Raw genomic sequence first — 15,250 nt, 5'->3', positions numbered from 1 at the left:
GAGCAATTCACATGTCTTGTAAGGTTCTATAACTGCTATTTGACTCGTATATTCTCTTGAAACAGATTTAGATCTACATTGTAGCCTTTTTCCATTGTAAAGAGAAGTCGGTCGACCTTATCTACAGCATCTTCCTATAGTTTGTGGTGTTGAAGTGTAATCCCCAAAAGACAATGTCAATATGGAGGGCACTCTATGTATAATGGAATATCTATTCCAGATGATTCCTTGCATTTTCAACATATTTTGGTTCTTGTAATGTTTTCATGTCTCTCATTTTCTTTTCACATTTATAGCATATAGCCTCTGAATGTTTATTTTCGAGGTACTTTCCAATATCATTGTCAAAGAACAGTTTAATTTTATTTTTGAAGACTTTACAAAACTATGTTCCTGTTTTTAGCCTTTCCTTTAACAGTTAGTGCACGTTTAGCACATAAACGACATAGTGAATTGAGATAAACAAAGTGTATCTCAAATGTAGATATGTTCCATTTTTACCTGATAGCTGAAACCAACTAAAATCATAAAAATAAATTACATTTTAACATGTTAACATACTTTGAAAAGCGGTTATAGTTCATGCCACTTTCTTGTGTAAATTATTTTTTTGGACTGTCAAATGTACAAACATAGGGTATTTTGATATAATAATAAATATCAAGCACACGATTTGAACATACCCTGAAATAAAATAGGTGTGTGATTTCCTTACAATGAATGTGCATTGAACCGTTTCATTCAATCTTCATTCAGATTAATCCCCCCGTAAAGGTGTAGAATACATTTGGAGTTAAAGAGGGACGTGTGACTTGTTTATTTTCTTTTTTCTTGATTTTTAGATTCTTGTATGCGTTTGTAGATCAGTTATCAGCACTGTACTGTACATTTGAACTGACCAGAGATTTAAAGGTAAGTTTTGAAAATACTAGTTCCTTACTCTGGCAAAACGAATATTTTTCGTTTTGACCGGAACGTTTATATCTTAATATTATTTCATTAAAATGTCCCTCAACTTTCAAATAAAAAAGTCAACAAACCGAGACTTTGATGTTCCAAATAATGCATAAAAACAGTGCGTTTATGGAATTTTGACATTTTTCAGATGTTTCGCTCTCACTCCCTCCGAAGAGATAATCTAAAAATGAAAAAAAAAAACCCAAACAAATAAACTAAACAACTAATACACAAACAAGAAAAATATTCTATCGATCGTTATATTATCAAATAAAAAGGAGTGACCAATTTACTTATCCCATGACATTATAAAAATTGCCTTTAGAATGTAGTTCAATAAATGAATATTAATAGAATACGATGATGATTTCCATACATTGTGAATGGATCTCATTTCCGCTTTGCATCCCTACTATCTCTAAAAATGATTCCGAAGTATGTAAATTACTGCATGGTGGGTAGATCAGCACCTTATTAAGTTCTTAATGGTTGGATTATTGACAATGAGTGTCACCATCTTTGATTTTTTTGGATTTTGCAAATACGTACACGTCGCTGTCAAGTATAATTCCATAAACAATTGTTTTGTTTTTTATATTCTTACTGTCACATAATTAGGTATCATATTATAGTAATCGAGTACATGGTGTGGGTTAAAATTGAAATGATAAACGGTTATGATTTAGATGTTCAAGCAGACAAGACGTGTTTGTTGACTCTGTCATTGATTTAATAATATATAAGCCAACAAGTTGACACTTACTTGAGCTTTTATATAGTGCAATATCCACTAAACGTGCTCAAACCGCTTTACAAAGGGTCCCTGACGAACAGCAACACTCAAAGTGATACTAAATTGCTAGAAGTTGTGGACTATAAAAAGTAATAAACAATAATGATATATAAGCCCACAATATGACATGGCGTCAGAAGTGAACGTTTTCACAATGAATTACCATTCATTAGAGGAATATTTATACAGTTAAGTAATTTTTATTAGATAAATCTATATATTTTTAATTCATTACTTGTCATAGCCGTCCCAGCTTCATACGAGGTTAAATAGGTCACTCAACTATTTAAAGGATGCCTAAGTTTAACCCGCCAAATGAACTTAATTTTCAAAAGCCTGCATGGCAGGATTGGAAAGAGCGTTTTTCTAGATTTCGACTAGCAACGAAATTAAATAAAAATGAGGGGATAGTACAAGTCTCTACCTTGATCTACGCAATGGGACAAGAGGCAGAAAAGATTTTGAAGTCTTTTACGTTTGAAAACGAAGTGGAGAAGGATGACTACGATGTCGTTCTTGCTAAATTTGAGGAATATTTCATCCCAAAGATAAATGTTATTTTTGAAAGAGCTAAATTCCACAAGAGAAATCAACAGGATAACGAATCCATTGAAGAATTTGTTAGGTCGCTGTATGAATTATCAGAACACTGTAACTTCAATGACAGAAACACGCAAATAAGAGACAGATTGGTCATAGGAATTCAAGATAAACATCTATGTAAAAAGCTTCAATTGAAAGAAGACTTAACCCTTTAAAAAGCCATTGAAATTTCGAGAAACCACGAATTAATTAAACAACAAAACTCGGAATGTCTAACCAGAGAAGTTGAGGCTATGAGCCAACGGAAAAAGCACCGAGTGGCACCGCCAGTGAACGCGCAAATAGATAGCAGGAAACAAGGAATATTCTGAGATCAAAATACTCAGAGAAACAATAGAACAGTAAAGTTTGCTGCCCCAAACGTAAACAAAGGCGAGAAGCACATGGCAAACCACATGTTCCTGTCTTGACAGCTCACGTTCCAATGTAAATAATAGAAAGAAAATAACCTTTAAAATTTGGCTGTTAGGTGGCAAAAGAAACACATATTCATAAATACTCGATCATGCATCAAATAATGTCTAGATATGGATATTTTATGGAACAAAAGGTAAATTTATCAAAAGTTACGTCTATCTATTTTTAGACCAGAGCAAATTATTGCGCTGGTATGAACAAAACGAGAATTATTCGGAGCCTGATTTTCATAATAATTTAGTCTTATATTATTATTTCTGCAACTGTTAGATTTTATGTAAACATATTTTCAATACTGAAAGTGTATTGCCTACAACTCAAACTACAAAATTGGGAGACCTATATTGTGCGTAAATTATTCCGGTCCCTAACGGAAATCACTAGCAACTTGTTATTGTTTACGTTTGGGGCAGCAAACTTTACTGTTCTATAAAAACAGTTTCCCGTCCACAAGAGACAGGGGAGAGCCAATGTTATGCGGACGATGCGGAACAGTTCATCAGGCGAGAGCTTGTCCGGCTTATGGAAAAAATTGTTTGAATTGTAAAAAGAAAAATCATTTCGCACGAAGATGTAAAAATACAAAGAATATCGGAGCGACATGTATCGATACCGAAATACATGAGCACAACTTCTTAGGTTCAGTTCGCGACAAGGAGAGAGGTGAACTTGCGTGGAGTGTGAAATTGTCAATCAACGGCAAGCTTGTCAACTTAAAAATTGACACGGGGGCAGACGTATCAATTATGCCAAAACACATTTTCAAGACCTTAAACTTGAAAAAGAAACTTCACGAGACTGATAATATATTGCAAAGTCCCGCAGGTAGATTAAATGCAGTCGGATTTTTTTGTGCAGCCTGTCACGTACAAGACCAATAGTTCTAATCTGAGAATTTTTGTTGTTGACACGGAAAGTCCACATTGCCTCTTGAGCCGCGAGGATTCAGAAAGACTTAAGTTGGTAACCCGAATAATCGTAAAAATTGAGTTAAATGATACTGCAGTGCCGCATGTAACAACTGTACCAAGGCGTATACCAATCCCATTATTGGAAAAGGTGAAAAAGGAATTAGAAAGAATGAGAAGCATGGGGAAAATTGAAGAAATTACCGAACCATCGGAATGGTGTGCACCCATTGTTGTTCCAAAACCCGGAAGTGGTCAAATTCGACTTTGCGTCGATTTGACTAAGTTAAATAAAGCAATCAAAAGAGAAAGATTTACACTACCTACTGTAGATGACATTGCTCACAAGTTGTCAGGAGCAAAGTATTTTAACCGAATTGATTGCTCCTCTGGATTTTGGCAAATGCCCTTAGAGAAAACGAGCGCAAAACTAACAACTTTTATCACGCCTTATGGCAGATATTACTTCAAAGTCTTACCATTTGGTATCACCAGCGCAAGTGAGATTTTTCAGAGAAAAATGAAAGAGCTTATAAAAGACTGTGAAGGCTCAGATTGTTTTATTGATGACGTCATTATTTTTGGACGCACAGAAGCGGAACATGACAAAAGATTGCATGAAGTTCTTAAAAAAATTGAAACGTCAGGGCTGAAACTAAATAAAGAAAAATGCGAATTTAAGAGGGCAGAAATAACATTTTTAGGATTTAAAATAAACAAAGACGGCATGACACCTTATGATGAGAAAATCAGGGCAGTGCAAGAATTAAGTGATCCAAAGAATGTATCGGAACTTAAAAGTATCCTGGGAATCAGCAATTTCCTAGGAAGGCACTTACCGAACTTATCGACAACCTGAAAACCTTTATATGATTTGCTGAAGAAAACTGACACATGGTACTGGGGACCTCAACAAGTAGAGGCTCTTAACAAAGTCAAGTCGATAATTACGAATGCACCAGTGCTTGCTTTCTATGATCCTCTAAAACCAACTATTGTCACAGCCGATAGCAGCTCATACGGAGTGGGAGGAGCGCTACTTCAAAAACATAGAGACGAAATACGACTAGTCGCATACTGCTCTCGAACGCTTACTCCTACAGAAAGAGGATATCCGCAAATAGAGAAGAAAACGTTAGCCGCTGTATGGGCGTGTGAAAAGTTTTCCAGATTTTTAATAGGCTTGAAGTCATTCACACTTGAGACGGATCACAAACCAATTGTACCACTCATAAATACAAAAGACCTTGACCGGACACCTCTGAGATGTCAACGGCTACCGATAAGACTTATGAGATTTAATCCTATTGCAATCTATAAACCAGGGAAAGACTTACATTTGGCAGACACTCTGTCTAGAAAGCCACTCCAGATTGAAGATAAAACGTTGGAAATGGATGTTAATGCGTATGTAAATAGCATTGAAACACACCTGTGAAATGCTGACTTGGATGTCATAAGAAAGAAGACAGAAGAAGAAGGTGAATTGAGCCAACTGACAGGACTAATCGAACAAGGTTGGCCGAAACACAAAAATAATGTACCTGTGAGCTTGAAGAAGTACTACGAAGAGAGAGGCAGCATGAGTACACGTCATTGTCTCGTACTTAAAGATAAGCGCATTGTTATCTCGCAAAGCATGAGAAAGGATGCTCTAAAACAAATACACGAGGGGCACCAAGGAATCAATAAATGCCGTGAACGCGAGCAAGACAATCAGTGTGGTGGCCCAACATCAACAAGGAAATACTTAGCATGATCGAAAATTGTAAGCAATGTGAAGAAGCAAGACCGACTAACAGGAAGGAGACACTGAAGCCAACACCTCTACCAGAGAGAGCATGGCAAAAAGCAGCTGCAGATTTATTCTACTACAAGAATAAAACATTCATTGTCTTAATCGACTATTATTCACGCTACATTGAAATTGGATACCTGCCAAACCAGAGTTCCGTCACCACAATTCTGAAGCTAAAAAGTTTCTTTGCACGCCACGGAATTCCTGAAATCCTGATCACAGACAATGGACCGCAGTTTAGTAGCAGAGAATTTAAGCAATTTTCGAGAGAATGGCGATTCAAGCATCAGACTACTTCGCCACATTACCCGCAAGCTAATGGACAAGCAGAACGTGCTGTACAGATGGCAAAGAAAATATTAAGTCAAAAAGACCCTTTCACTGCGTTGCTTGCGTACCGAAACTCAAAACACACGTCAACGCACTTTACTCCATCTATGTTTAGCATGGGAAGAGAATAGAGAACAACATTTCCAGTTTTACCAGACAACCTGCTACCTCAACACATTAGACCGAACATTGTCCAACAAAATGACGAAATCAGCAAATTCGCATACAAGACACAGTTCGACCGAAGACATGGTGCTAGTGACTTACCACCATTGCAACCACAGGATCGAGTTTTAATCAAACTGGATGACAGGAAAGGATGGACAACGCCAGGTCGTATAATAAACGTACAACCAACACCAAGATCGTACACAGTGGACACAGGCACGTCCGTTTTAAGAAGAAATCGTCGACACATGATGCCTACAAGGCACAATAGGCCCTTAGCTACTGCGTCTGGCGACACAATGGAGTGGGACGACAACAGCTATAATTCCAACCTCGACCCTTCCCCCAGAAATGAGGAAGAGCGTGAAGCCAATTGTCCTGTAACGGACGCTGGCAACAATGCCAATGATGCTATTACACCATCTTCGTCCCAACCATACGTCACGTGAAGTGGGAGAAGAATAATTAGACCAGCTCGTTACCGACAGTAACAGCAGGTGTGTGTTAATGTTAATGTATGGCCTGTAGGTTTGGTTATCCAACCGATCTGATTAGCAGATTAATTAAGTTGTCTGACTAGCAGACTTAGGGACTCAAGAGAACTGAACAATCTTCATAAATTCGAACATTCGGCATTTGATGGACTGTTTTGAATTGGCATTATATGAAATACATATATACTAGGAATAATACGTGAATGTGTGTGATAGGTAGGTTGAATTCATTTGGATTAAATTACAAGATCAAGACCAAGATATATTTTTAACTTAAAAGGGGAGATGTCACATAATTAGGTTATAGTATCATAATCGAGTACATGGGGTGGATTAAAAAGTTGAAATAATAAACGGTTATGATTTAGATGTTCAAGCAGACAAGACGTGTTTGTTGACTCTGTTATTGATTTAATAATATGTAAGCCCACAATATGACACTTACTTGAGCTTTTATATAGAGCAATATCCACTAAACGTGCTCAAAGCGCTTTACAAAGGGTCCCTGACCAACAGCAACACTCAAAGTTTTACTAAATTGCTAGAAGTTGTGGACTATATAAAGTAATAAACAAAAATGAATATAACAGTTTTAAAAATCAACAACAAAATGCCAAACACGATACATTTTGGGCTCAAAACCCTTATTCAGCCAACAACAAAAACAATAAAAACATAAATACTTTAATTAAAAACCAGATAGACGAATAGAAATATTTGGCACGGCCTTTCTGTATGTAAAAGGATCTTTGAATGTTAACAAAAAGAAGCGTTCGTTTGGCTACTAAGCATAAAATGTGGTGAGGGAAAACGCAAACAAAAAAATATGACAAGTAGAAAAAAAAAAGGTTTCAAACGTATCAGATTGTTTTAATGGCGTGTGCGATATCAAAACAGGGTCGTCTGCAAATTTAAGTCTTCTAAATAAGACAAAAGAGTCCAACAAATACTCGTTATGCATCTTACAGAGTTCTGTGCCCAGTCAGTGACAAGATCAAGCAAAGACATCGCAAAACTTGTGTGTCGTCATGTTTTTTTTTACATGGGTATCTTTCTGGAAAAATGCAATATCGCATAACGAGCGTTATGTCTCATCCTACGTTTAGTGGATATTGCGTTATATAAAGGCTCAAGTTTTGTTTTTGTTTTGAGGATATGTACAACAATCTAAATCCACAGATGGATAAGTATGCGATGAAAGACTAATAATTATCAGGTGCTTAGCCGGCTAGCGACTTCTCTCATACACTCGGGTGAGAATATCGTCCTTTGATTTGATATTGCATTATTCATATTACCTAACAAGATTTAGTTCTTATCCAACAGAAAGCATCACCATGTTGGAGGAACTGTCTGCGACAACGCTTCCTCTTCCTACCTTGGCGTTTGTAACGATTGCACTGATCTGCATTTTATGCTTCATGACATGGAGAAGTACCCCACAGAACATTCCTCCGTTCCCAGTTAGACCTTACCCATTAGTCGGACATTTCCCAATGTTAAAGGATGGCATGGATAAAATGCTGAGAGAATGGAGGAAATCGTAAGTTTACCTAACCATTAAAAGACGAGACTTAATTTTTAGCAAATATAATTTCTCCCATTAGTTATCTGCTTATAATTACAGACCTAAGTGCTTTTAATGCATAGAGCTGTTATTGAAAACTCTAAGATGTGATAGAATAGAATCCATCCCTGTCGGTCAAGGGTTAAGATGATTGATTGTGTAGGTTGTTGGCCTTCTTGGGTCATTGTGTCTAGATAACAAAAGTTTATTATGTGCATCCATGTAGCAGGAAATGTAACCGTTTAAGGTTACTTTTGGATCGGACAGAATTTCGTAAAATGCTATACGCAGATCTAAGAGACCCAGCTACCCAAATGCTGTTGGGTTGGCAAAAATGTGAGAAAAATAATGGGCTCCACTCGAATTTTAATTAGGTCCATGCATACGAATTAAGTGCTTAATTGAATGAGCTATCGGAGTTAATGGTAGAAAGATGTAGTTTTGAGGAATATCTCAGGGACTTTATATAATATTGACAATGGATGGCGACTCTGACGGGTAAAAAATGTAAGAATATGTATTTATGTATGTATGTATGTATGTATGTATGTATGTATGTATGTATGTATGTATGTATGTATGTATGTATGTATGTATGTATGTATGTATGTATGTATTTATGTATGTATGTATGTATGTATGTATGTATGTATGTATGTATGTATGTATGTATGTATGTATGTATGTATGTATGTATGAATGCATGTATGTATGTATGTATGTATGTGTGTGTGCGTGTGTTTGTATGTGTGTGCACACGTGTGTGTATGTGTGTGTGTGATGATATTTGTGTATGTGTGAATATGGATATGTATACCTATGTGTTTGTTTAGCTGTGGTTGTATAATATTATTACAATGATATTCGTGTTTCCGCGTGGAATAAAGGGCACGAATATTTGTATATCAGACAGTGCCAATGTGTACATTTGTTAAAAAGACTGTTCCTGTGTGTCAAAGGGAGTAAGAGAAAGATAGAAAGAAATAAAAAAAAAAGAAAGAAAGAAAGAGAAAGAGAGAGAGAGAGAGAGAGAGAGAGAGAGAGAGAGAGAGAGAGTATGAGTGTGTGAGAAAAAGAGATAGAGAGTGTGTGTGTATGTGTGTGTTTGTGTATGAGAGAGAGAGACAGACAGAGAGAGAGAGAGAGGAGAGAGAGAGAGAGAGAGAGAGAGAGAGAGAGAGAGAGAGAGAGAGAAGAGGCAGAGATAGATGTTGGCACAAATACATCGTTCAACAACACTTGGTGTCATAATTACTATAGATTATAATTTCTTCTTCAAAGTGGCCCTGGTTATACAAGAGTAAATGAAAAGTTTCGACTCCTTTTCGTGTAAAACTGAACTGAACTCTGTGTGAGTGGATAAAGAATAAGAATAATATGCTGAGCGTCAATTTAAACTGGCCAGTGATTAACAGCCCATAACTTGATTACTATTATTCACATTTGTATGATTAATTCAGCAATGGAAAGTTAAGAGAATTCCAGATATGAGTCATGAATTTGAGTTAGATACATACACATTTACCAAAACGGGATGTGTTTGAAAAACATCCAAAATTTCAACTGAGTACAAAAGTAAGCGCAAAATGCACAAAGTTCAAGAACGCAAAACTATGCTTATTACTTATTGTCCAAGTGTTGATTTTCCTCTTTCCTTTTTTCTTGGGTCATATTTAATTCATTTGAAAATGACAATGGACAAGACTATGATGTGACAACTGGCCACAGTAATACAATAAGAACTAGATTTTCATTGGTGACTGGGTAAAACAATGAGATGATAACAATAGCAATTGATCTTGTTAAGAATCTTTCAATAATGGGTATATGCCCTCTGTTCCCTCTCTACATTCACGCACACGAGAATACATTGAATGTGTCAGTGCTTCAATTAATTCTGTTTCGGAGGGTAGCTAAGTGTTCTTCTATCAAAACCGCTTAAAGCTCCAAAACCGTTTGGATTTATGTCCGTTTCGCCAATTTACCGACCTTACTCATCCCGAATGTGTTCGATAAGTGACATGTTCAAAGGTCCAGCAGCTAAAGCGTGGTCCTGTCAGAAATTCTGCCATTTGCGGTCTTTCGTTATTCTGCTATAAGAATTGAACTTCTCTATTTTACTTGAAAAACGGGCTCACACGTTGTGCCAGGATTGAGTCATGGTGCACTCGTGCTGTTATGGAGCCCTCAATGACGACAAGATCTATACAATGATTAGTTTAAGACGGGGCATTGATCTAACTTCACTAGACAACCGACGAAGAGGAATTTCCAGTGGGTCGATCAGCTGTTATTACTGTGTTATGCCGGAAATGACTCTTTCGTTTGATGGATAGGAGGATCAACTCTATCAATTCAATGCACTCTTCTTGTCTGGTTATTAGTGAAGCGAGGCGCTATCTTTCGCTATTTTCCCTCGCCTCGATTCAAAATCAATCGACTTTTTCAACAGATATTTCTCACGGTGTTATTGACTTCTATTTACAAAACCATCATGCTTCATACATGCTGCGTTTATAAATGCAACAATCGAGCTGCAAATGATAGCAGTCGCCGTTTCCATAGATAAGATCAAACGAGGGAAGTGATCATCACATACATTTTTAAATCTAGTTTTTAACTAATCTAGCATTTAATCAGGAAAAGTAATGTGGATTTTATAAGCCTAAAGTTAACGATTATCATTGAGATAAATATTTATATCATAGCAACTATTATAATTGCAAAAATCGAAAAGACTTCCGAGAATATTTTATAGAGAATTAAAAGGTAAAAACTTGAGATTTAGACCCAGTACCTACTCCATTAAAATGGAAATGGCTCTGCGCATTGGACCACGCCCAATTTGTTTAGAGTCCTTTCCTTTAAGTCCATGATACGTGCCCATACCATAACGGACTCGCCGCCCATAGCTCAAGACCTCTTTCACTCCTTTATCACCTAGACAATGCCTTCCTATTGGTAGGAAAGTTTTTAATTTGCGTGTTTCCAAAGTACGGCAGTAAACTGTTTAATTAATAGCCATACCGTGATTCCCCAGGACTGGAGATATATTCAGCTTGTATATGGGATCCAAGCTCGTGATTATCATTACTAGCTATCCAATCGTGAAGCAGGCATTCGAGGAACACGGCGACAACTTTTCTGATAGGCCTTCCAGAACTTACAAGAACAGAAATTTGCCATTTTCAGAATTAGGTATGTATTGGAATTGGATAAAAAGGAAAGAAAATGTGAATGGAACGACGGCAGTCAAATAAGATGAAAAAAAATTTAGTAAAAAAACAAAACAAACCACCCAAATTATCCTTTCAGCATTTGATACTGGATATATATATATAATATATATATATAATATAAATATATATATATATATATATAATATATATATTATAAAACAAAAACCATGAAATAATAGTGGTCTACTTTTGGTAAAAGGAGCTATTTATTAAAAATTTCAAGTATAATTATGATCAACTTCTACAATATTGTTTCGAGCATTCGCTCTCATCAGGAAGTTCCTGATGAGAGGGAATGCTCGAAACATTATTATTATTATTATTATTATTATTATTATTATTATTATTATTATTATTATTATTATTATTATTATTATTATTATTATTATCATTATTATTATTATTATTATTATTATTATCATTAATATTATTATTATCAACATTATCATTATTGTTATTATTATTTTTTTAAAAACATACATAAGATATTAAATTATTTTGAAAATCTTCTGAGGAAAGTTTTAGTTTTTATCAATTTTTATGTAATGAATATTGAAAAATGATCCAAAATTGACAAGCAATAATTATTATATAGTTTGGTTTTGTTATAGGAAACAATATGTTTTAATCCGTGTTCATATGACACATAATTTTAAAATATTTATATTTGATCTTACAGGAATGTTAAATAGCTGTGGAGCCAACTGGAAGGAGCAGAGGAGTGTTTCGATGTCAATATTAAAACATTTGGAAATGGGGAAAAACTTATTGGCTGAGAAAATCAGTGAAGAGGTAAAACCAAGATTATGAATTAAAATAAAACAAAAATATAGGACAAAAATCTAAATTTTGCCACTATACATAGCCTACTTACAAAGAGAAACCGTTTTCAGACAGAAATAATCAGTTGTCAATTTTTTCGGGTCACCTTTAAACCGGCATATTAAAATGAATTATGCAAAAAGGAAAATCACTAGCCTTACAGTTGATGGACATAGTTTTGACTGTAATGTGTGCATGGCTTTTCCTCAATTCATGAAATAAAGCTAAGCATTAAGCATCTATTACATGCCTACAATCTCCCATGCTACTGTTGTCGTCTTGTTTGTATTTATTTGGTCCCAGTGGTGCATTGATAATTTTGTGCTCTTAGCTCTGTTTTCGTTTTGTGATTGTTACATCTTGTTTCGAAAGGTGTTTCTGTGCATTGTGCTGTAGTGTTGTTGGTGATTATGTTAGCCTTATAAATGATGACCTTTTGTAAGCAGTTTCCTTGTAAGGGACAATGGTTCTTTTCCCAGCAGTTGCAATTAGTTGTTATGCTCGTTTCATTGGGGTTGCCTAGAATTTGATGGTTGCCGTTCGTGATTATCTGCTTCATAATATTATCTAGACAACTGTATTGTTATATTATTCCTGTTTATTAATTTATGGAGCCGGGGGTTCTGGGAGATATATCAATATTTATCAATAAGAGCGCCAAATTGTTAGCCAATATTTTTTGTGACTGATTTAGAAAATGGTGGATTGAACCATATTATGTTATGTTCTCTATTGTGATTTTGTGTGGCATGGTATGTTCCATTTTTATATGTCAGCTTGAGGCCAAGGCCGCAATGTTTAAGTCCCGTATTGTTTTAGTATTGTGGGCGGGTGATTGGAGTGTTTATTAATATATTGAAGTGTGCTATTTGGTTTGCTGTATGGCCTGAAAATGAACAATGCTCGTATGGAGGCATAGGGTGATATTTAGGAAATCCACTTGGTTTAAATTTGTTTGGATTGTGATTTTAAGTCGAACTCTTTGAATATTTTTGTAATATCCATAGTCTCACCCTTCTATTTCCCCTCCCCTTCTCTGTCACCCACCCTCCCCCTAGGGCATCCATCAATTATATATATATATATATATATATATATATATATATATATATATATATATATATATATATATATCAGGTGGTCACAAAAAACGCGCCGATCTTTGTCGGCTTGTATTTCTAACACTCTTCACAGGATTTATTTTAAATTCAGAGCACAAATAAAACACATCTTTATACGTAGACTGTCAAAATGTTGTGAATATGAATTGAGAAAGAAACAAAAATTCACTGATTTTTCAAAAACGTTTTCAGAAATACTATACCTGAGAAAAATGAGGCAACATTGCAAACATTAATTAAGTCACCACAACCATTATTTTCATCATTATCCCCTTCATCATTTAAGAAATCGTCTATGTAGCGCACTCACATATCCTATTATGGTCCAACGATATGTATCTGGATGTGCATTGAGTCTCCCTTCCATAGCAACAAGTGTTTTCTTTAAAGAATGACAACACGCAAATGCCATAATAATTTACCACAAGGTCTATATATATGCTGGTCCTGGGTTGAATACCACTGCTGGCGGTGCAGAATTGAGTCCTTGAAAAATGCTCTTACTCACATTTTCCCACCTTACTAATGTGTAAACTGAGTGTCTGGCCGGTGTTGGAAAACTGCAATAACTTCTAACTAGCTACATGTCTCGTCCTACATGTTAAGTGTTATCGTTGGCATGGGACCGTGGTAAAGCACCCTGGGCACAATTAGTGGGTATTACCCTATACAAACGCTCATACTATTATTAATTGTTTTTAGTGTCATCTGCTATAATGTTTTCTTTCTTTTTTTTTGCACAGAGAGCTATTCTCCTACAATTGTTGAGCGACTTGAAAGGTGAGCCAACAGACATCCAAAAACTTGTGACCTCATATATGGTAAACATTTTCTGTGTCATTCTGGCTGGACGCCGATTTGAATATGACGACCCCTATTTTACGAGGTTTGTTACACTCGTAAATGAAAATGTAAGTGAAGCAGCTGACAAGTAATTCATTTTTTTTTCGAAGAGGAATAGTTAATTTAATCATGAATACAATAATTTATGAGAATTTCAATTTTACCAATAATAACAATTATCATTTTCTTTTGTAAAGAACTCAAATTCTTACTCTTTACCAAAAATGTCATTGAATTCAGTGGCGAAAATATCCACTTCTGTCCTCTATAACAAGTTGTATTCTGTATCTCATAAAACGGATGTGTTGCTCGATCATCTCTAATGGAATATTATAATTCTTTCGACCAAATATCACAGAAAGACCTCTAAAAGTCTCCCCGTTTATGTCACTAACATAGCGTTCAATTTAGTCCTATTATAGGTGTTCGATTGGCAAAATATCGGGACACTTGGATGGCCAGAGGAGGACCTCAACATTCCGTTTCTTTAAAATGGTACGAAATATTGCTGAGGCCCTATCACGATGGGTACGTCGTTGAAGCTCGGCCTTGGAGAGGAAATGGAGTGATGGCATGAGGTGGTATCAGCGCGTCCAAAAATTGATCTTATTGTTTTGTGAGGAAATTTCATTGCTAAGCATGACCTCATCAAGATCTTACGTCAAGAGAACGACTGACCCTGCCATACAACATTCTGTCATATCTTTTTAGACTGATGAAGTATGTTTGAGATAGAAAATTGGAATTATTAAAAAATCTCTCTGTTATGTTGGTCGAAATGGAACAAGACTTACCAAAAGATGATCAAACATTTAATCCCTTTTTATTTCTCTCCATTATAAGTGAAAAATGTTACACAGTTTTGTGTACTGGTTCAATTCATCTGGCGGACAGAACTGGTGATCATCAGTAGGTTTTAAAGGTTAAAGGTTACACACATTTGTATATGTATGTTTTTCACAATTATTTCAGCCGCAGGACTGGTGAGAATTTGACCTAACCACATACTATTAATACAATTGATACAGTTAATACTATTATTTCATTTCAGACAATGTTGCTAGACAATGTCACAGTACTTAACTCTTATCCCTGGCTTAAGTATCTGCCTGGTGATCTTTTTGGTAGCAAGAAATCATTGGAGAATGAACTTGAAATTAGGAATGATTACTGGTGAGCACTTAAAACTA

At 35.6% G+C, this 15,250-nt stretch overlaps 1 protein-coding gene across 2 annotated transcripts in view; it reads left to right on the top strand.

Annotated features, from left to right (window-relative positions):
* Positions 1-450: 450 nt before the first annotated feature.
* LOC144962162 (cytochrome P450 2C38-like) overlaps positions 451-15,250 on the top strand; it is a 25,903-nt gene continuing 11,103 nt past the window's right edge. The window contains exons 1-6 of one of the 2 annotated variants that reach the window (XM_078895102.1): positions 451-912; positions 7,795-8,011; positions 11,076-11,233; positions 11,954-12,066; positions 13,961-14,128; positions 15,112-15,233. In XM_078895102.1, the coding sequence (XP_078751228.1) occupies positions 7,806-8,011; positions 11,076-11,233; positions 11,954-12,066; positions 13,961-14,128; positions 15,112-15,233 (767 nt within the window). In that variant the 5' untranslated portion in view covers positions 451-912; positions 7,795-7,805. The remainder of the gene's footprint in view (positions 913-7,794; positions 8,012-11,075; positions 11,234-11,953; positions 12,067-13,960; positions 14,129-15,111; positions 15,234-15,250) is intronic. The other variant, XM_078895110.1, reaches the window with a different exon arrangement.

The sequence above is a fragment of the Berghia stephanieae genome, chromosome 1, assembly GCF_034508935.2.
Source record: "Berghia stephanieae isolate SIO BIC M18660-M18661 chromosome 1, UCSD_Bste_1.3, whole genome shotgun sequence".
NCBI classification, from domain to species: domain Eukaryota; kingdom Metazoa; phylum Mollusca; class Gastropoda; order Nudibranchia; family Aeolidiidae; genus Berghia; species Berghia stephanieae.
The sequence above is the reverse complement of the archived record's forward strand: the minus strand, read 5'-3'. Positions and strand labels throughout refer to the sequence as shown.